The 23,518-nt window shown below is 39.8% G+C and overlaps 1 protein-coding gene across 2 annotated transcripts; it reads left to right on the forward strand.

Moving 5' to 3' along the window:
* Positions 1–5,960: 5,960 nt before the first annotated feature.
* On the forward strand, positions 5,961–8,267 carry C2H2orf74 (chromosome 2 C2orf74 homolog). 2 transcript variants are annotated; one of them, XM_020891649.1, is made up of 5 exons: positions 5,961–6,120; positions 6,214–6,406; positions 6,639–6,749; positions 6,850–7,054; positions 7,811–8,267. In XM_020891649.1, exons 2-5 carry the CDS (start codon positions 6,291–6,293, stop codon positions 7,982–7,984), a joined length of 606 nt encoding a protein of 201 aa, XP_020747308.1. In that variant the 5' UTR covers positions 5,961–6,120; positions 6,214–6,290; the 3' UTR covers positions 7,985–8,267. The 2 variants fall into 2 exon arrangements, with proteins under 2 accessions (XP_020747308.1, XP_020747309.1); XM_020891650.1 differs by having other exon boundaries at positions 6,850–7,006.
* The last annotated feature ends 15,251 nt before the right edge of the window (positions 8,268–23,518 follow it).

Here is a 23,518-nt window from a genome sequence, read left to right on the forward strand (position 1 = left end):
TCTGATAGTTAACAGGGTTTGCATTCATTAGTCCCACAGTACTATAGCAAACAAACTCTGTTTTAAAACTGCTACTTGAGCACTCGCTATGGTTCTATGTTAGGCTCAGTGCAGAGGGAGCAGGAAAAATAAACATTCATTTCCCAGTTTCTCCCTGGAAGGAGTTGACCAAACAAATTCCCAGCTTCTGCCCCAGGGTCTAGTTTCTAATAAGCCTGCATCTAGGTGCTGACTGGGATCCTCCTGGAAGACCCAAAGAGCCACCAGGCATCACCCTCAAATTTTCCCTCTGCATGGCCTCAACAATAAAACCAAGTCTCCAGCTTCTCCTTGGAACGAGCTCGTCCACACATTTAGCACTTCAACTTTTAGCCCTTCAAGGTCCACACAACTGACGGACCTTCAAATCACGTAGGTCTATTAACAAAGTCTGTAGGTTTAGAATTCACAAGTCCATGTGAAAGTCACTCAGTCATGTCTGACTCTTTGCAACCCCATGGACTATACAGCCCATGGAATTCTCCAGGCCAGAATACTGGAGTGGGTAGCCTTTCCCCTCTCCAGGAGATCTTCCCAACCCAGGGATCGAACCCAGGTCTCCCACATTGCAGGTGGATTGTTTACCAGCTGAGCCGCAAGGGAAGCCCCCATAAGTCCATAGAGCCATAGTAAACAAGTAGTTTTGAAACAGGCACACAGCATTTTCTGCAGCTATGACCTCTGGGTTCAGTTCAGAGGGAGTGGGCAAAAATGGCCATCTTCTGGTTTCTCTCTGGAAAGAAATGCTTCCAAACTCATTACAGGAGACCAGTGTTACCTTGATACCAAAGACAGACAAGAACACAAGAAAAGAAAAGTACAGGCCAATAACCCTAGTGAACATAGATATACAAAAAGTCCTCAGAAATATTTGCAAACTGAATTCAACAGTAGAGTAAGAGGATTGTACACCATGAAAAAGCGAGATATAGTCCTTGGATGCAAGAATGGTTCAATATAGGCAAATAAGTCAATGAGATATACCACATTTAAAAAATTGAAGAATAAAAGCCTTATGATCATCCCAATAAACACAGAAAAGGTACTTGATAAAATTCAACATCCTGTCATGAAAAAGACTCTCAATGATTTAAGCATAAAGAGAACATACCTCAACATAATAAAGGTCATATAGGACAAGCCCACATTTAATGTCCCCAACAGTGAAATTCTGAAAGATTTTTCCTTTAACATCAAGAACAAGACAAGTGTGCCCACTTTATCACTTTTATTAAACACAGTACTGAAAGTCCTAGCTAGAACAATTGGAAAAGAAAACAAAGCAAAAGGCATCCAAATTGCAAAGGAAGAAGTGAAATTATCCCTATTTACAGATGACATGATCTTATAAATAAAAACCCTAAAGACTCCACCCAAAATTTATTAGAATAAAGAAATTTAGTAAAATTGCAAGACAAAAAATCAATAGGCAAAATTATATATATTTATCTGCATTAATAATGAACTATGAGAAAAAGAAAATATAAAAAATCATTTACACTTGTATAACCAAAGAGAACTATGGTGTTGGAGAAGACTCTTGAGAGTCCCTTGGACAGCAAGATCAAACCAGTCAATCCTAAAAGAAATCAGTCTTGAATATTCACTGGAAGGACTGATGCTGAAGCTGAAGCTCCAATACTTTGGCCACCTGATGTTAAGAACTGATTCACTGGAAAAGACATTGATGCTGGGAAAGATTGAAGTCAGGAAGAGAAGGGGATGACAGAGGATGAACTGGTTGGATGGCATCACTGCCTGGATGGACATGAGTTGAGCAAGCTCCGGGAGTTGGTGATGGACAGGGAATCCTGGCGTGCTGTAGTCCATGGATTCACAAAGAGTTGGACGACTGAGTGACTAAACTGAACTGATACATAAACTTAATCTTGAAACATCAAGATGGTAGTGTCAGCAACAGTATGTTAGATACTCAGAAAATTAAATTATTTTCCCAAAGAGTCCTTTTTCGAAACTCTAGCTAATTTTTCTCTTCCTTCCCACATTTGTTGCTATCTAAGTGAAAGTGAAAGTAAAGTCACTCAATTGTGTCCAACACTTTGCGACCCCACGGACTGCAGCCCACCAGGCTCCTCCATCCATGGGATTTTCCAGGCAAGAATACTGGAGTGGGCTGCCAGTTCCTTCTCCAAGAGATCTTCCTGACCCCAGGGATTGAACCCGGGTCTCCTGCATTGTAGGCAGATACTTCCCTGAACCACCAGGGAAGTCTCTATCTAAGTAACCTCATTTGATTCCCTTAAGCATGTATGACTAAGTTAAATTATTTATTTACATTTTCCTTCACTAGAATGTAATATTTCTGAAGACAGAATCTTTATAACACCGTTTTTAGATGCTAAGCATTTATTGACTGTGTAACCATAAAAGATGAGATAATTGGTGCCCTTATACTTCCTTCTACCTCCCCCTGCCAAATATTATTATTTTTATTACTCTTTTACACTCTCTTTTACACTCTTACTACAACTATGTTTTGTTCTATTCTCAGTTCCAACAAGTCCTTAGCCTTAATTTTATATGAAAATTAATTAAATGCTCATCATCATTCCCTTTACCACAACTTATTCTTTTCAAGTTTCTGCATTCTGATTCCATATTCAATTAGCTGCATTTGACCACTGGGAAAATTTTCCAAGAAGAGTCACTAAATGTTATTTCCTTGTGTCTTCTGATGTTTGAGGATGTCTGTTAATTGCCTTCATAGTTGAAACTCATATCAGCTGGATAATTTATAATTTAGTCACATTTATTTTTCATTTAATTTTATAAACATAATTTCTTTGTCTTCTGGCTCATATGTTACAGTGGAAAAGGCTGAAGTCAAACAGAGCTTTTCACCCTTGCAGATAATTTGTCATTTTCCCTGAATATGTATGAATTTCTCTCTCTTCCTAGAACTTAAATGTCAATTTTCTGGACTGATTTTTTTTTTAAATAGCATAATGCTCTTTTCATATTGAGAATAACTTCCCTTTATTTCAGAAGAACGTTTCTTCATGACCACCTTTAATTCATTGTTTTCTTTCCCATTGGTTGACTTCTTGACTTCATCAAAACAAATTACACTTGTCTGTTCAACTTTATCTCTCTCTACATTAAACTTCCTTCATATTTTCTTCTTCCCTCTATATTACCTATTATTTCTCATTGCATATATTATTTCCCATATATTAAGGGAGATTGTCATTAAGCAATATATGGAAAAACATTATAAAATTACAAATCTTGAGAAATGGTGCAAGGAACAAAAAAAACTTTAATAGTGATATAGAAAGTGAAAGTTGCTCAGTCATGTCCAACTCTTTGGGGCCCCATGGACTGTCTAGTCCCTGGAATTCTCCAGGCCAGAATACTGAAGTGGGTAGCCTTTCCCTTCTCCAGGGGATCTTCCCAACCCAGAGATGGAACCCAGGTCTCCCGCTTTGCAGGCAGATTCTTTACCAGCTAAGCCATAAGGTTAAGTCCAGGAATACTGGAGTGGGTAGCCTATCCCCTCTCCAGGGGACCTTCACGACCCAGGAATTGAACCAGGGTCTGCTGCACTGCAGGTGGATTCTTTACCAACTGAGCTATGAGGGAAGCCCATAGTGATATAGGGGGTCCTAATTTACACCAGGTAGTCAGGAAAGAGTTCTCAGTAGAAGTGATAGTTAAGCTGTGAAGTAACTGTTGAGTTAATCAGGTGAAGAGTTAGTGGGAAATCACTGGGACAAACTGCATATAGAGGAAATAGCTTGTCTCTCTCTGCACTGGGAAAATAATTGGTGTTTGAAGAACCAAAAGACAGTGGTGGCTCAGATGGTAAAGCGTCTGCCTGCAATGCAGGAGACCTGGGTTCAATCCCTGGGTCAGAAAGATCCCCTGGAGAAGGAAATGGCAACCCACTCCAGTACTTTGCCTGGAAAATTCCACGGACGGAGGATCCTGGTAGGCTACAGTCCATGGGGTCGCAAAGAGTCAGACGTGACTAAGCGACTTCATATGGCTGAAGTACAATGAATGCCAGAAAAAAATAAAATGATTTGGAATGGTTTTTGAAAGGAAAGGAAAATCATATAGAGCAACAGGAGGTAAAAGAGTCATTGTTTAGTTGCTAAGTCTTGTTCAACTCTTTCATGACCCCATCAACGATAGCCTGCCAGGCTCCTCTGTCCATGGGGTTCTCCAGGCAAGAATACTGGAGTCAGTTGCCCTTTCCTTCTCCAGGAGATCTTTACTACCCAAGGATTGAACCCACATCTCCTGCTTGGTAGGCAGATTCTTTACCACTGAACCACCTGGGAATCCCAAAATGATTCTATTTTATTCTAAATTAGATTATAATTCAATCAAGTTATTTTTAAAGTAGAGATACGAGGTATTTGTAGTAACAAATAAAATATCACCTCATTAGCTGTATGAAATTTCAGGGGTAGCACAAATGTGCTATGAATAGAGTAACAAGTAGATATAGTGTGAAGAAGTATTGGTGATGGTTTGTATAATGGTGACAGCAGTGGACTTGAAAAGAGATGCATAAATTTAAGATATTTGGGGGAGGTAGAACTGACAGAATCTTGCATTGTGTTGAGGGTTGCATAGGTGAATGAAAAAGAATGTCAAGGAAACCTTCATATTTCTGAAATATACCAGGAGAGGTATAGACACTATTTACCAAATCAGGAAAATTAGAAAGGATAGTCACGTTTGCTTGGTGGTGGGAGTTTGAAACATAAGGGTTCCTCTGTATATATGTTAAATTTGTGATGCCCATTAAATAGCAATGTGAGATGTGAAGGAGGCAGCTGTAATATGAATTTAATACTTAGTAGAGTTCTTGATAACTGTTAGACAAAAGATTCTAGGCATGCATAATCAGTAGCTGCCGCACACAAGCTCAGTATTTGTGGCTCGCGGGCTCGAGAGCGCGGGCTCAGTAGTTGTGGTGCATGAGCTTAGTTGCTCAGGGGTGTGTGGAATCTTCCCAGACCAGAGATCAAACCCATGTCCCCTGCATCGGCAAGCAGATTCTTACCCACTGTGCCACCACAGAAGTCCCCGAATGCAATATTTAATTATGTAAAGCTAACATATCATTCAGAGACTATTCATAGAAAATTTTAAATGTAGTAACATACTTAGGGAATACTTAGAAGTTACCATTTAAAGCTTTACTCAGATTAACTCACTAAATCCATACAGTAAAGCTAGTAAGTAACTAGTAAGTTCCTCTTTTTCTAGTTTTAACAATGAACATTTTGAGGCAAAGAGAGGTACATGCTCTAGGACACACAGCTAATTAACCACATGTCTGGAATAAAGAAGATTAAAGGAAGGGTAGAGGAAAAAAGAAGTAAGGATGATTCTAAAAGACCCATGTACCCCAGTGTTGATTGCAGCACTGTTTACAATAGCCAAACATGGAAGCAACCTAGATGTCCATTGACAGATGAATGGATAAAGAAGCTGTGGCACATATATACAATGGAATATTAGCCATAAAAAGGAATGAATTTGAATCCATTCTAGTGAGGTGGATGAAACTAGAACCTGTTATACAGAATAAAGTAAGTCAAAAAGAGAAAAACAAATATCATATATTAATGCAAATACATAAAATCTAGAAAAATGTTACTGATGAACCTATTTGCAGGGCAGGAATAGAGACACAGACAGAGAGAACGGACTTGTGGACACAGCGGGGGAAGCAGAAAGTGGGATGAATTGAGAGAGTAGCATTGAAACATCTACATTACCTGTGTAAAATAGATAGCCAGAGAGGATAGACGGCCTGCAGCCCAGGGGAGGGTTTTTGTGGTTCTTCTGATTTCAGGTGATGGGCAGGGTTGGGCTGGTGCTACGATCCCCCTAACTCAACAGTTCCATGATTCTATGATGTCACTGAAGAGGGAAGAATGGGGAGCTGGGCTCGGCTCCAGCTACTCCAATTCCTCCGTCCTCTGGATTTTGACAGTTTTTGGGATGAGGGGAGATGAGCTGAATCCCACGTGTCCCAGCTCAGTCTCCCCTCTAGCCAACCTCAGCCCCCACCACATTTATGGAGAGAAATTAACCAGGGTGAGTCCACACCACCAGAACAAGCCGAGCATCTTTTATGAAGCTGATCAAAAGAACAACAATAAAAACATCCTTTTATTCTTCTGTTTCTAGAAAACTTAAAGAACAAGAGAACTACATTCACACTGAGCTGGAAAACATATTTGGACAATCTGTGATTGTGAGAGTAGATGAGTCTTCTAGTTAACCATATGAACTTTGAAACCACAGCATTCACTTTCTTCATCATCCTTCTAATTTGCCTCAGTTGCATCTTCCTTTTATTGGTGGTTTTTTTATATAAATGGTATAAATCCATGCTGATAAATTGGGATCAGATTTTAAGTCACACTAGCAAATGTATCTAGTAATAATATAAAGCAATTTAAAATAGACCAAATAATAATGCTGTAACTATCTGTTTTTTCTATTTCAGGGTTTTAGAAATGCAAATTTCCTGCTTAAAAGTGAAATTCCTTTCCAAGTCTTAACATCAAGACCTTTCTTTCTTTTCCACACTTTCTCCTTTGTGATTATAGTTCCCAAAGCAGGACAGATGAAGAGACAGAAAAAGGTCCTTGTACAGGAAATGAAGGTGAAGATTGTCCAGCTGCTAATACAGGGATGAATGATTTAGACGACCAAGAAAAGTAAGTCTGCACCTTAGGATGTGGTGGAATGCCATTTTTGTGTGTGACCATGAGGGCTAAGATGCATAAATTTTTAAAACATTGCTGATTGATTTTCTAGGACTCCTGCACCTGCAAGGCATGGCATTCTTGTCCAGAGACGGAGTAAAGAAGCGATGACCACACCCTTAGGAAATAGAGAGGATGTGGAGGGTGAAGAAGAGAACAAAACAAAAGAGAAACAAAAGCCTGAGAATGCTGGAGAAAATGGTCAAGAGGTGATAGGCTTTTCTACTCTTAAGAGGCATTTAGTGTTTAAAGAAGAGGTAAATTTCTTGGCTAGGTATATTGAAGGATGGTCTTGTTTGTAACTTAGGTTTGTATCTGGAAGGAGTGCAGTGTTGACAATCATTTAAACCACTCTTCTTAGCTTATTGGTTCATTTTTTATTAAACCAATTTCACATGCCATGCCTGGACACTTGCTCCATCTTCATCCTTACATTTATGGTTTTCTTAATAATTCCCTTTCATTTTGCTTTATTCAGAATCCTAAAATGTTAGAGCTGGAGGAGATCATTTAGGGAGCCAGCACTCTCAAGTTACGAATGAGAAAATAAGATGAATTGTTGAAGTCATTCCTCCATGGCCAGGCTCAGGACCAGATGCCAAACATCTGCTCTACTTCTGGGTTCCTTCTACAATAGCCTGTAAACATTGCCAGGGTCTTCTTGAACTCCATATTTGGGGCTGCCTAATAACAACAACTCACATGTCCTCCTAACATGAGACCCATAACCACTCGGAGACAGAATGGTGATCCAGGTGGCTCTTGGGTTTAACTCCTTTGTAGAGAAAATAACACATGTTGCCAGACTCTATTTGAATATAGCAGTGTGTGCTTTTATAACCATAGAAATATGAAAATTTTATCTTTATGGATTATTACTGCTTTTCTGTATCATTTAGAAATCCTTTTTCTGTTTCTTACTAACAATGTATATATAACTCATATTTTTTAAAAGCAGGGCTTGTTGTATTCATAAATTTATCATTGATACTATTTGTTACATTCTCTTACAGGATGACTATTTGCAAAAACCACTCATACCTGTCACTGGAAGTCCTTCAGTTGTTGATAACCATAAAAGACCCTTAAAAGGAGTAACATTTTCTAGGGAGGTAATCGTTGTGGACCTTGGAAAGGACAATCCTATAGCTCGAAGCTATACTCGATTACATAAAGAGAGAAAGTGAAGCTCCAAAAAGGCTGAGAGCAAAAGAAATGTAATCTTAGACTAACAATGAAATGACTGGGGGTACGAAATCATGTTGAAACAGCAAAATAATGGGGAATTAAGCAAATATGGATAATATTTTACCTTTGTGCAGGAAAGGTGGACTATGTGCAAAATTCTGTAAGTAAAATACCCAGGGCAACTCAAATGTGAGTTCAAGAAATCGATTGTATTAAGTGTCCTTGAAACTGTCTACTCAGACACTGTTGTACCATGTGAATAAAGTTATTTGTGTTTGTGCACATGTCTTTTAGGTAAGTCATATTCAAGCAGGATTTTGGAAACAGCCCAGGTTCTTGGTGCTTTGATCATAGGCATTTACAATCAAATAACATTACTGCTATCATCATGGAAACTTCCAGTAAGTAGGACTAGGGTCTCCTACAAGATAGTTCCCTTTGAATTCAGTCCTGAAATCTTTCTTGTCCTGACAACTGCTTTTTTTTTCTAATTTAAATATATATATATATATATATATATATCCATCCAGAGCCCTAGAGTCCAGAAACTGTCTACAAGCACTGAAAAATAATGATCTTTCATCTGACGGTAACATTAAATTTTTTTTACTGCATCCCACAGCATGTGGGATCCAACTTACCCTGTCAGGGATGGAACCTGTGTCCCCTGCAGTGGAAGCACAGTCTTAACCACTGGACTGCCAAGGAAGTCCCAACATTAAATTTTTTTAAATTTAATTATTGTAAAATACACATAAAATCTACCATCTTAACGATCTTAAGTTCACAGTTAAGTAATACTAAGTACACTCACATTGTACAGTCATCACCTACATTCCACAGTACTCCTCATTTTGCCAAACTTTAACTCTACCCATTAAACACTAACTCCTCATTTCCCAGCACCCCAGCCTCTGGTAACCACCAACCTACTTTCTATCTCTATGAATTTGACTAAGTACCTCATACAAGTGGAATTACAGTATTTATCCTTCTGTGACCAGGTTCTTTCACCCAGCATAATGTCCTCAAGGTTTATCCATGTGTCAGAATTTCCTTTCTTTTAAAGCCTGAATAGTATTCCTTTTTTTTTTTTTTTTTTGCACATTTCAAATGTTTATACACTTATCCATTAATGAACACTTTGGGTTGCTTCACTTTTTGTCTACTGTAAATAATGCTGCTCTGAATGTTTCAAATTCTAATATATGAAATTTCAGACCTAGATGACCATTTATTTCCATATGAGTATTTCCATATGAGGGCTTCCCTGGTGGCTCAGATGGTGAAGAATCTGCCTGTGGCGCCCAGGTTCGACACCTGGCTTGGGAAGATACCTTGGAGAAGGAAATGGCAACCCACTCCAGTATTCTTGCCTGGAGAATTCCAAGGACAGAGGAGCCTGCATGGGGTTGCACATGGGCTCGCAAAGAGTCAGACTGAGTGACTACTAACACTTTCACTTTCTCTTCTCATTTCCATATGATGCCATGATTTCATTGCCTATATCTGTATCTGAATTTATAAAACCAAGTTACTTTTTCACAAACTGACAAGAGTATTAAAGGAATGAATCCATAAATGACGCATCTATGTCAAAGTGAAGGCCAGTTTCCTCGTGTGTGGACTGTACTAGCTGAAGTTTTGTAAAACTTTCAGTAGAAGACAATGGTAGAAAAATGGGTCATCAGTGCCTCTGATAGTACAGACACCCGAAATTCCAAAAAGACCAATCAATATGCCACCGCTATGGGGTGAGTCAAATTCAATGTTACTTGAATTTTATTAGTTTTTATGCTTCTGTTTGTATTTTGTTAGTAAATTTGTTCTGATTTGATTTTTTTTTAAAGACACCTGATGAAAAATGTTCAAGACAGCTCTGAATTTTTTGAAAAATGTTAATTAATTAATTAGTTTGGCTGCACCAGGTCTTAGTTGGGGGACTCAGGATCTTTGATCTTTGTTGTTGGCACACAGGGGTCTTTTGTGGCAGCATATGGGACCCAGTTCCCTGACCAGGGATGGAACCTGGGCCCCTTGCTTTGGGAGCATGCAGTCCCAGCCACTGGACCACCAGGGAAGTCCTTGTTTTGATTTTAGAATTGAATGAGAGCACTAAGGAGTTGATATTCAGTTTTATGTTTCAATACAGTTTAAAGTAACACTATATTTAATGAATAATTCAAGGTCATTGTGTGTGTGTTTTGGGAGGTAAGTCCTTGAGAATTCTATTACAGGATTAGGTTACTGATGAGCAGCACCTGGGCGATAAATGGAGATGACTCTAGTGACAATTCAGGGTTTAAGGATGAGGGTCTGGAATAGAGAGGTGGTAAAACACCAAGAGTAAAGAATGTCAGTTTCTGGTTAGATGTGGAAAAAGAGAGGACACAACAGTGACTCCTGAGTTTGGACACCTGACTGTCAGAAATAGGGAAGTCCAAAGAAGTGACTGGTTGGAAGCAAATGATTAGCTAGATTTTAGCTCTGCTGAATTTGAGATGTTTGCCAGAAATTCAGCTGAAGATGCCTGGGGCACCAAAGCTGTGGGACTCCCCATTTCCATCTGTTAAGCTGTGGCTCCTGTTAAAAGCTGCTGTTTAAAAGTGCCGTTGGTATTTCTCTTGTAGAAGTGGGGTCAAACTTACCACCTTTCCTCTTTAATTAGCTGTGGACTCAGGGACCCTCTTCAAATGACTACCCCAAGCAAGACACATCACCCGAAAGCCAAGAGGGAAAAGCTAGATAAATTGAAGTATTTTTAGAAAAGCTTTTAAAGTCAAAAGACCAACAACAAAACCAGGAAGGCCTATTTTTGGGGAGGGGGGGAACAACCTTTTACTGTCATACAGAGTGAAGTGAGTCTAAAAGAGAAAAATATTGCATTTTAACACGTAAATATGGAATATAGAAAAATGGCACTGGTGAACTATTTGCGGGGCAGAAATAGAGACACAGACGTAGAGAATGGACCTGTGGAACAGCGAGGGAAGGAGATGGTGGAATGAACTGAGAGAGTAGGATTGACGTATATACACGTGTTTGTAAAACAGATAGCTGGTGACAAGCTGCTGTAGTGGACGGGAGCTCAGACCGGTGCTCTGGGAGGACCTAGGGGGTGAGATGGGGAGGTGGGAGGCTCAACAGGGAGGAGACATTTGTTTACTTAGAGTGGATTCGCATTGTTGTACAGCAGAAACTAACAGACATTGTAAAGCAGTTATCCTTCCATTAAAAAAATTTACAGGAAAAGTTGCATAAGTAGTACAGAGAACTATGTACGCTCTCACTCAGATTCCCCAGTTAACTGTTTACCATATTTGTATTACCATTCTCTCTCTCCATAAAATTCATATGTTTTAAGCATTTGAGAGTCAGATGCAAACATACTGTATCATTCAGCCTTAGCACTTCAGCACGAATTTCCAACAAACTGGGACATCGTCTCACATAATCAGCCATCAATTAACATTGATACACTTGCCGTCTAATTCACAGGCCTCACTCAAAATTTGCTGGGTGTCCCAGTTATATTCTCTGTAGGCTCAGGGTCCAGTTCAGGATAACACTTTCTGTTTAGCCATCGTGTCTCTTTAGTCTCTTCAGTTTGGACCTGTTCCTCAGACTTTCTTTGACTTTTCTGACCTTGACACGTTTGAAGACTGCAGATCAATTACTTTGTAGCATGTCCCTCACTGCTGGACTTGCCTGATGTAACTTCATCATTAGGTTCAGGTCATGTGCCTTTAGCAAGAATATTCAAGAGGTGATCCTGTGATCTCAGTGCATCGTATCAGGAGGCATGTGCTATCATATGTATTGATGTAATTTAATTTTTACCACTTGGTTTTGTCAGATTTCTCCCCTATAAATTAATAAGTGGCTTTTACTTATTAATAAACAATATTAGTTGACAGCCTACAGAAAGGAAAGCTTTCTCTTCCCTCCTATTCAATCACTTATTCAATATATCAGTATGAACTTTTAGATTCCTGTTTTGTTCAGTGGGTTATAATCCTTTACGATCATTATTTATTTGGATATTCACATGTCCCCAGATATGGCCATGGGAGCCCCTTCCAGTTGGCTCTTGGTCCTTTAGACATACTTGAGCACTCTGTTGTATAAGATGTTCCAAGCTCATCTTGTACTTCCTCTCCCAGCCCTGGAATCAGCTATTTCTTTAGAGGAGAATGCTATTCCAAAAACAAGATCTGCATGCTAGGTATGCTCATAGCTCCTGGGTTATCATTGTTTCTAGAATTTTTCAGCGGACAGAGGTAGGAAATATATGTATGCACAAACACATAATGCACACATATGCAGACCTATAATACATATTAATTATCTACAAATTATCCTCAAACTTAGTGGCTTAAATAATAATTCTGTATTATCTCTCATGGTTTATGAGGGCCAGGAATTCAAAGTGTGTACAATGGGGAATGACTAGTTTCTGAGCCATGATGTTTGAGTCCCTGGGGCTGGAATCGTCCACAGGTTGTTCATTCACACGTGTGGCACTTGCTGCTGGCCGTCAGGTCAGGAGCTGTCACTGGGACACCTGTGTATGGCCTGCCATGGGCCCCTGGCTTCCTCACAAATTGGTGACTGGATTCCAAAGTGAAGCACTGCGAGGGAGAAAGAAAGAGAGAAAGAAGGTGAATTCTTATGTCCTTCGTATAACCTAGCATTGGAGGTCGCCTGGACATTAAGTTCTAGACTAGGAATCTTTTCAAGAAAATTAGAGATACCATGGGAACATTTCATGCAACGATGGACACAATAAAGGACAGAAATGGTATGGACCTAACAGAAGCAGAAGATATTAAGAAAAGGTGGCAAGAATACACAAAAAAGATCTTCATGACCCAGATAAACACGATGGTGTGATCACTCACCTACAGCCAAACATCTTGGAATGCGAAGTCAAGTGGGCCTTAGGAAGCATCACTATGAACAAAGTTAGTGGAGGTTTTGGAATTCCATTTGAGCTATTTCAAATCCTAAAAGATAATGCTGCTAAAGTGCTGCACTCAGTATGCCAGCACATTTGGAAAACTCAGCAGTGGCCACAGGACTGGAAAAGGTCAGTTTGCATTCCAATCCCAAAGAAGGGCAGTGCCAAAGAATGTTCAAACTACCGCACAATTGTACTTGTCTCACACACTAGCAAAATAATGCTCAAAATTCTCCAAGCCAGGCTTCAGCAGTATGTGAACTGAACTTCCAGATGTTCAAGCTGGTTTTAGAAAAGGCAGAGGAACCAGAGATCAAATTGCCAACATCCATTGGCTCATAGAAAAAGCAAGAGAATTCCAGAAAAACATCTACTTCTGCCTTACTGATTACGCTAAAGCCTTTGACTGTGTAGATCACAACAAACTATGGAAAATTCCTCAAGAGATGAGAATACCAGACCACCTTACCAGCCTCATGAGAAATCTGTATGCAGGTCAAGAGGCAACAGTTAGAACCAGACATCAAACAGTAGACTGGTTCCAAATAGGAAAAGGAGTTTGTCAAGGCTATATATTGTCACCCTGCTTATTAAACTCATATGCAGAATATATCATGAGAAACGCTGGGCTGGAGGAAGCACAAGCTGGAATCAAGATTGCCAGGAGAAATATCAATAACCTCATATACATAGATAATACTACCCTTATGGCAGAAAGTAAAGAGGAACTAAAAAGCCTCCTAATTAAAGTGAAAGAGAAGAGTGAAAAAGCTGGCTTAGAACTCAACATTCAAAAAACTAAGATCATGGCATCTGGTCCCATCACTTCATGGGAAATAGATGGGGAAACAATGGAAACAGTGACAGGCTTTATTTCCTTGGGCTCCAAAATCACTGCAGATGGTGATGGCAGCCATGAAATTAAAAAATGCTTGCTTCTTGGAAGAAAAGCTATGACCAACCTAGACAGCATATTAAAAAGCAGAGACGTTACTTTGCTGACAAAGGTCCAACTAGTCAAAACTAGTGTTTTTCCAGTAATCATGTATGGACATGAGATTTGGACTATAAAAAGCTGAGCACTGAAGATTTGATGCTTTTGAACTGTGGTGTTGGAGAAGACTCTTGAGAGTCCCTTGGGCTGCAAGGTGATCCAACCAGTCCATCCTAAAGGAAATCAGTCATGAATATTCATTGAAAGAACTGATGCTGAAGCTGAAACTCCAATACTTTGGCCACCTGATGGAAGAACTCACTCCCTGGAAAAGACCCTGATGTTGGGAAAGATTAAGGCAGGAGGAGAAGGAGACAACAGAAGATGAGATGGTTGGACGGCATCACCAACTCGATGGACGTGAGTTTGAGCAAGCTCCAGGAGTTGGTGAAAGGCAGGGAAGCCTGGTGTGCTGCAGTCCATGGGGTCACAAAGAGTCAGACTGAGCAACTGAACTGGGTGAGACATTAAGTTCAGCCCACATTCAAGGACAAGGAGATTATACTCTACCTTTTGAGGGAAAAGAATTTTTTAAAAAGCCACCAAAATGTGGACCTACTTTAAAACCACCACAGTATCAATAACTATAGCTATCCTTACAAAAGATCATGAGCTTATACCAAACTTTCAATTCCAATCCAGCAAGGTCTAGTCTAGCTTCCCCTGCTCCATAATTTCCTTCCCTGATAGTGAGAAACCTGGATCCCTTTACACTCAATTTATTTCTGTATTTTCATATTTATTTCTGTATGTCACTATTCAGCAAACACAGGGCCACATATCCCTGGCTTCACTGATTTTGGTGATTATTATACTGGAAAAGTTTATTTTTTTGAAAGTCTATTTTTTTAATTTGATTTTTATTTTATATTGGTGATATAGCTGATTTACAATGTTAGTTTCAGGTACCGAGCAAACCAATTCAGTTATAATATACATATATCCATTCTTCTCCATATTCTTTTCCTATACAGGTTATTATACAATATTGAGTTGAGTACCCCAGTTATACATTAGGTCCTTATTAATTATCTATTTTATATATAATAGTGTGTATATGTTTAAAAATGGTAAACGTTAATTTCTCAGTCATGTCTGACTCTTTGCAACCCCATGGACTGTAGCTTGTCAGGCTCCTCTGTCCATGGAATACTCTAGGCAAGGATACTGGAAGGGGTAGCTGTATGTTAGCCCCAAACTAATTTATCCCTCCCCTTCACCTTTTCCCTTTGGTAACCATAATTTCATTTTTGGAGTCTATGAGTCTGTTTCTGTTTTGTAAATAAGTTCATTTGTATCATCTTTTTAGAATCCACATATGAGTGATTTCATGATATTTATCTGTCTGACTTACTTCACTTAGTATGATAATCTCTAGATCCATCCATGTTGCTACAAATGGCATTATTTTATTTTTCATGGCTAAGTAGCTATTCCACTGTGTATATGTACCACATCTTCTTTATCCATTCATCTGCTGATGGACATTTAGGCTGCTTCCATATCTTGGCTATTGTAAAAAGTGCTATAATGAACATTGGGTTTGTGTATCTTTTTGAATTATGTTCTTTGTGAGACATATGCCCAGGAGTGGGATTGCTGGATCACATGGTAGTTCTTATTTGATTAGTTTAGGAAACCCCCACAGAGTTCTCCATAGTGCTTGTACCAATTTCCATCCTTACCCATGGTGTTAGAGGATTCCCTTTTCTGCACAACCTCTCCAGTGTTTATTGTTTGTAGACTTTTTGATGATGGCTGTTCTGATTGATGTAAGATGGTATCTCATTGTAGTTTTTTAAATTATTTCATTTATTTATTTTTGATGTGGACAATTTTTAAAACTTGTTTATTTTTGTCTGTGCTGGGTCTTTGTGTAAGTTTTTCTCTAGTTGTGGCAAATGGGGGCTCCTCTCTAGTTGCAGTGCACTGGCTTCTCACTGCAGTGGTTTCTCTTGTTGCGGAGTAAGGGCACGAAGGCGTACGGGCTTCAGTACCTAGTTGTGGCTTCCAGGCTCTAGAGAATGGGCTCAATAGTTGTGGCTCACAGGCTTAGTTGCTCCACAGCATGTAGGATCTTCCCAGATTAGGGATCAAACCTGTGTCTCCTGCATTAGCAGGAAGATTCTCTACCACTGAACTACCAGGGAAGCCCTCTCATTATAGTTTTGATTTGTATTTCTCTAATAATTAGCGGTTTAGCATCTTTTCTTGTGCTTTTTGATATGTCTTCTTTGGAGAAATGTATATTTAGATCATCTGCCCAGATTTTGATTGGGCTGTTTGTTTTTGTTGTTGTTGTTTTTTTATATTTAGCTGCATGAGATGCTTGTATGGTTTGGAGATTAATCCCTTGTCAGTTGCTTAATTTGCTAATACTTTTTTCCATTCTGTGGGTTGTCTTTGTTTTGTTTATGGTTTCCTTTACTATGCAAGAGCTTTTAACTAAGTCCCATTTGTCTATTTTTGTTTTTATTTTCATTACTCCAGCAGATGAATCAAAAAAGATATTGCTTATGTTTTCCTCTAAGAGTTTTATAGTATATGGTCTCACATATAGGTCTTTAACTCATTTAGAGATTATTTTTGTGTACGGTGTTAGAGAATGTTATAGTTTCTTTTTTTACATGAAGTTGCCCAGTTTTCCCAACACCACTTATTGAAGAGCCTGACTTTCCTCCATTATATAGTTTTTCCCCCTTTACCATAGATTAATTGATCATAGGTGCATGGGTTTATTTCTGGGTTTTCTCTTCTATTGCATTGATCTATATTTTTTGTTTTGTTATAGTGTCATACTGTTTTGTTTACTGTGGCTTTGCAGTAGTCTGAAGCCAGGGAATCTGGTTCCTCAAGCTCTGTTTTTCTTTCTCAGAATTGCTTTGCCTCAGTTCAGTTCAGTTGCTCAGTCATGTCCGACTCTTTGCGACTCCGTGAACCGCAGCATGCCAGGCCTCCCTGTCCATCACCAACTCCCGGAGTCCACCCAAACCCATGTCCATTGAGTTGGTCATGCCATCCAACCATCTCATCCTCTGTCATTCCCTTGTCTTCCTGCCCTCAATCTTTCCCAGCATCAGGGTCTTTCAAATGAGTCAGCTCTTCACATCAGGTGGCCAAAGTATTGGAGTTTCAGCTTCAACATCAGTCCTTCCAATGAACACCCAGGACTGATCTCCTTTACGATGAACTGGTTGGATCTCCTTGCAGCCCAAGGGACTGTCAAGAATCTTCTCCAACACCACTTTGGCTGTTTGGGGTCAAAATTTGCATTTCCATACAAATTTAAAATTTCTTCTTCTAGTTCTGTGGAAAAGCCTATGTTTAAGAACATTTGGGACAAAAGGATGATTTCCATATTTATAAAGAAACTGTTAAGAGCACTCAGAAGCATAAGAATTATTTCACCAATAGAAATAAGAAAAATGTAAATTACTTAAAATGGTAATTTTTGTAAAATTATGAAGTCAGGGTGAGCATTTAAACATTTGGCTGTTTACTTTTATGCCTACATATATTATCTTTGCCTATTTCAATTAATTTGTTTTTGGCCACACCATGAGGCATGCAAGATCTTAGTTCCCCGACCAGGGATTGAACCCAGGCCCTGGCAGTGAAAGCACTGAATACTAAGCACTGGACCACGAGGGAATTTCCCTTTTTGCCCTTTTTATGCAATTGTGCTAAGACCACCCTTGGGGTGCTCCTAACCAATGTCTGAACTGGCAAGGATTACTGGCAAGATTCAGGACTCCTTCAATAGGAACACTGGCTGTAGATGCTGCCATTGGTGTGGTTGGGAAATCTAGACTGGTGGTGGTTTAGTAGCTAAGTCATGTCCAACTCTTGTGACCCCATGAACTGTAATAGAAGTGTCAATTTAGGATTGTTTGGAGTTTGGTGGTGTACAGGTGCTATGTATAGGGGAAGGTGAGGATAAGACCAAAAAAAACATTTTTAAGTGATTTGTTCATGCTTGAAACTGTTCTAAGAGCTTCAGTTGTATTCATTTCGTTTAACTTCACACTGCCTATGAGGTTGGGGGCAGATACTGCTAGTTCTCCCCCAATATCTATTCTTTCTTGGGGACAGAACTCCCAGGCGTTGGCCAGCCATGTAGCTGACTAGAATAATGATGCTTCCCAGCTTCCCTTGCTAGGTGTTGCCATGTGAACTGTTCTGACCAATAGGATCAAAGCAGAAGTGCTGGGCCGTGTCTTACAGGTTGAGGATGTGCTATTGCTCTTTCTTCTTCCTTCTGGTTAGAATGTGGTTATACTGATTGGAGTCAGACCCTGATATGGAAGCCATATTTTGGGGATTGCTGATGTAAACTTGGGGCCCTGATGATTGTGTATCTTTCACACTCACCATGGACTGCCCATTTTTATGTGAAAGGAAAGGGCTATCTTGTTTAGTATTATTTTGTTATTGCTACTTTGCTACTAGCAGTTGAATCTGATGATAACACAGACAGGTGGTGATACTATCCCCATGTTACAAAGTACAAAGAGGTGATGAAGAACAAGGAGGTTAGGGAATTTGCCTAAGGTCACCTGGCTGCTAAGTGAAAGCTGAGACTTGCATCCAGGCACTGGGCTGCAGCAGAGCCTGCCAGCAGGGTCTGATTCTGCTATGGCAGATACAGCTCAGTACACAGTTTTTCACGTTGGTACAGAGACTCCTCACACTGGCTTTCACACCCTCCTCCAAATGTCCTCATTGAAGTCTTAGTGCCCATTCTGCTTGTGTCCAGACAACTTCCCCCCAGTTACTTCCCCATCTTTGCTAATGCTTTTTCTCTTGGTCTGGACTGACCTCTCCCATTTCTGTCTTCAAGGCACTTTCATATCTCTTCAATCCCATCTTCTTTTTAAAATTTTTTTTAATTTTAAAAAAAATTTATTTATTTTAATTGGAGGTTAATTACTTTACAATATTGTATTGGCTTTGCCATACATTGACATGAATCAGCCATGGGTGTACATGTGTTCCCCATCCTGAAACCACCTCCCACCTCCCTGCTCATCCCATCCCTCTGGGTCATGACAGTGCACCAGCCCTGAGCACCCTGTATCATGCATCGAACCTGGACTGGCGATTCATTTCACATATGATAATATACATGATTCAGCGCTGTTGTCCCAAATCATCATACCCTCGTCCTCTTCCACAGAGTCCAAAAGACTGTTCAATACATCTGTGTCTCTTTTGCTGTCTCACATACAGGGTTATCATTATCATCTTTCTAAATTCCATATATATGTGTTAGTATACTGTACTCGTGTTTTTCTTTTTGGCCTACTTCACTCTGTATAATAGGCTCCAGTTTCATCCACCTCATTAGAACTGATTCAAATGTATTCTTTTTAATTGCTGAGTAATATTCCATTGTCTATATGTATCACAGCTTTCTTACCCATTCGTCTGCTGATGGGCATCTAGGTTGCTTCCATGTCCTGGCTAATATGAACAATGCTGCGATGAACATTTGGGGTACACTTGTCTCTTTCAATTCTGATTTCCTCGGTGTGTATGCCCAGCAGTGGGATTGCTGTCAACCCCATCTTCTTTTACTCCTATGAAATGATTCCTTCAACCAATATTTTTTCCCCTATGTGTTAAGAATGACACTACTTATATATCATCCTGGCAAGAATCAAGAAAATAGTCACTGAAATTATTTTCTGTGTTCTATAGTTCATACGAGGAGCTCCAGTTGAGAAAGGCTAATAACAGACATGCAAACTGAAGTCAGTATAAATGACTTGCTCAATCTACAGCATATGGAAAAGCTAAAGACAGGAAATTCCTGTGCTAAACAGCCTCTCATGTTATTATATAAACTAATCTATGGGAACCATGTTAAAATAAATCCCCTTAACTTCTTCTGTTACCTTTGCCCCCACTCATTCAACCAAAATTTATTGAGATCTGCTGTGTGCAAAGCACTGGGGATTCTACTATGTGCAAAACAGATAAGTTAGTTATAGATAAGTTATAGTGTATTTATCTTTGTGTTTGCCACAGCAGTGACTTTCAAACATTAAACAAAATAAAAACAACAATCTCAATGTGACCATAGCATATTTTCATATATGGGAAGATTTAAGAAGCAATGTTTCTTCTTAAATATATCAGGCCTTCCCTGATAGCTCAGTTGGTAAAGAATCCACTTGCAATGCAGGAGACCCCGGTTCGATTCCTTGGTTGGGGAGATCTGCTGGAGAGGAGAGGCTATCCACTGCAGTATCCTGGGCTGGAGAATTCCACGGACTGTATAGTTCATAGGGTCGCAAAGAATCGGACACAACTGAGTGACTTTCACTTAAGAAGCAATGTTTACCTTTACCACAGGTAATCACTCTGATATTTAAACTCTATTCTATTTCATTAAAGCAAAAATGATGATGAATGCCTGTTAAATTGATTTTACAGCCTACTCACAGGTTGGAAATACAGGTTTGAGAACTATTCATTCCCTCTTCCATTCAGTTATCCAAACAAACATTTACTGGTGCCTACTGTGTGCTGGACACAGCTCAGAGAGCAGTTGCTGAGCCCCACCTGCCTTTGTGCTCATCTCCTTCGATTGTTTCTGGGACTCTCTGCTCCACCACCTGACCCACTTTTCACAAGCTAATCCCCATCAACACGTGAAAACATTTAAACAGAAAAGGCAAAATCTCCCTTCTCCACGTATCTCTACACAGCTACTGCCCACTAGTCTTAGCCATCCTGTCAAACATTTTAAAAGCATGGTCTCAATATTCTCACCTCCCATTCATTCCTCTGTACAGTGACCTGACTTCTGCCCAGTCATTCATCAAAATTGCCCCCTGTAAAGAGCCCAAGGGCCGTCCTGTCAAATCCAAAGAACAATTTGTCTATTATCCTACTTGCCATCTTCCAAAACTAACACTGTGACCACTCCCTCCATCTCAGCCCTTGGCTTCCATGATCAAATATCTTTGTTTTCTTCCTGTTTCTTTCGGTTTCCCTTTTCAGCTCCATCTTCTCTGCCAATCCCCTGCATGCTGGTCTCCAGAGGTAATCACCTAAGTCCTCCTCTAGCCTCTTTTCATTCTAGTCTCTCAGAATGATGGTGTCTAACCAAGCTGAAAGTCTCAGTCTCTTAAAAACACTTCCTCAAATACACCCAGTATCTGATTCACTCCTAGTTTCCATTTCCAAATGCTTCTCATATCTCGTCTCCTCTTCACTTGGACAAATATTCCCTCCTTCCAGTTTTTACCCACTCCTGTCAAACTGTCATAACAATGATTCTAAAACACAAGTCTGACCACGTGTCATTTCTCCATTTATATCACCTCGGTGGTCTCTTGTTGCCTACAAAGTCTGTGATCCTCAGCAGAGCAAATGGGGCTTGTTATGAGGTGGCATTTGCCCCACTGCAGACTCATCTCCTGCAGCCCCCACTCCCTGTCTCGCTTAGAGCCCCCTTGGGCAGCGTGCTTCTCCAGGCTTCTGTGCCTGGGTGGACACTTGCTGTTCTTCCTGCCTAGTGTCTCCTTTCCTCTATTGAACACAAAGCCCTCACAAGGACTCCACTGGTGGACCAATGGTTAAGAATCTGCCTTGCAAAATGCAAAGAAAGCAAAAACAAACAAAAAGAATCTTCCTTGCAATGCAGGGAATGAGGGTTCGATCTGTAGTTGGGGAACTAAAATCCCACCTGCTGTGGAGCAACTAAGTCTGTGCACCACAACTAGGGAGTCCCTGCACCACATAAAAGTCCTGCATGATGCAGTGAAGATCCTGAGTCCTGCAATTAAGACCTGAGGCAGCTAAAAAAAGCCCTAACTTTACAGGCCTCCTCTGAGAAAAGAACTCTGCGAGCAGCACACTCCCTGAGGGAGAGGCACTTTCTTTTCTGTGCTCCCAAGGCACACTGGGTTTACCCTGAAGGTGAATTCACACTGGGCTCTTCACTAGTGACTGAGCCCCCATGTCTTACTCATTTTTCTGATGACTTGAGCATACAGCAGAACTGGACACACAGTAGATGCTCGATAAATGTGGCGTAATGTTTAGCCACCTAGTACTAGATGGTTACAAAAGGCTAGAACCCATGCATTGACCCTGAAGATAGCCTGACTCACTCCCGCCAAATTTTTTTTAATAATCTCAAACTTACAGAAGTATTGCAAGAATAGTTTAAGGAACATCAGATACACTTCACCTGGGTTCAGCAGGTGTCACCCTTGCCCCCACACTTGCCTCATTTGTCTTTTCTCTGCACCGAGTTCATTGCAGACATCATGACAATTAACCCACATATATTTCAGCATGTCTCCCAAGATTGAGAATGCTCTTCTATAATAAATAAAGAATGCTCTTCTTTGTAACCAGATTAACATTCAGAAAATGTAACCGTTGACACAATATTACCTAGTATGTAGTCTGAAATGAAATTTATATTTCCCCAATTATGTCCTTTTAAATTGTTTGTTTGGACCCAGAAGCTCTTTTAGGTGATTGTTTCCTCATGATTAGATTCAGAATAAGCATTTTTGGCAGACATACTAGGTAGGTGATGGTGTACACCTATCATGTCTTTGCTCCATTATTGGTGATGCTGAGTTTGATCATTTGGTTAAGGTGATGAGTTACAGATTTCTCCCCTGTAAAGTTTACTTTTCCCTTTACAATGTAGTTAGTAAGCTAAGTGTGGGTATGTTTATCTTTATATTGCATGATTATCTTCTTCCCTAACAATTTTTTATTCATTGATTTAGGTGCTTTTTATCCAAAATTTTTTTATTCTAGTAAAACACACATAAAAGTTAAAACTGTAACCATTATGTTTACAGTTCAGTGGTGTTAAGTACATTCATAATGTGCTACCATTACCACTGTCCATCTTCAGAATTCATTTCATCTTGTAAAATTGAAACTCTATATCCACTAAGTTATAATGCCCCACTCTCCCTTCAACTCCTGGCAACCACTGTTCTTTCTGTCCCTATGATTTTTGCTGCTCTCAATACTTCATATAAGTCTAATCGTGCAGTATTAGTCTTTTTGTTACTGGCCTACTTCACTTAATATAATATTAAGATGCTAAGTTCACATTAAGAGCATAATGTGAATCTCACATTTCACCTGTGTTGTGGTTTATGTAAGAATTTCCTCCCTTTTTAAGAATGGAATAGTATTTCATTGTATTGCTAATCCAATTCTTTTCTACTAGATACCTTGTGTTAGCTCTCCGTGCTCTTGACAAAGTGTAAAAGGTGAAATCAAAATGCCATTTTGTTTGGGGGGTCAAAACACTCTGAGGCAGTCTGTTTACAAAATTGTGGTAGGTTGTGGAAATGAAGTTGGAACATAGTATCTCCAGTAAGCAAATGGAGAAAAATATCCTCCACCAGTTCTGAGAAGAACAGACCACAGGGAGAGGACAGGTCATCACAGTGGATCGGACATAGAAGTACCTGCAGACTTCCAACGTTCATACGTGTTCTGCCTTCTAACTAAACATAAACATCCTCAGACCTGTCGGCAACATTTTCCAAACAGCTGACGCAAAGTTCTTGCTGGAAAGTGGAAATTCCT

The sequence above is a fragment of the Odocoileus virginianus genome, chromosome 2, assembly GCF_023699985.2.
Source record: "Odocoileus virginianus isolate 20LAN1187 ecotype Illinois chromosome 2, Ovbor_1.2, whole genome shotgun sequence".
Taxonomy (NCBI): domain Eukaryota; kingdom Metazoa; phylum Chordata; class Mammalia; order Artiodactyla; family Cervidae; genus Odocoileus; species Odocoileus virginianus.

Excerpts from the sequence above, each read along its gene's own strand:
- C2H2orf74 (XM_020891649.1), top strand. The coding sequence starts at position 6,291 with ATGAGTCTTCTAGTTAACCATATGAACTTTGAAACCACAGCATTCACT. Across the intron at positions 6,407-6,638 it reads GTGGTTTTTTTATATAAATG|TTCCCAAAGCAGGACAGATG; the intron begins GTATAAATCCAT and ends TTGTGATTATAG. Across the intron at positions 6,750-6,849 it reads GATTTAGACGACCAAGAAAA|GACTCCTGCACCTGCAAGGC; the intron begins GTAAGTCTGCAC and ends TTGATTTTCTAG.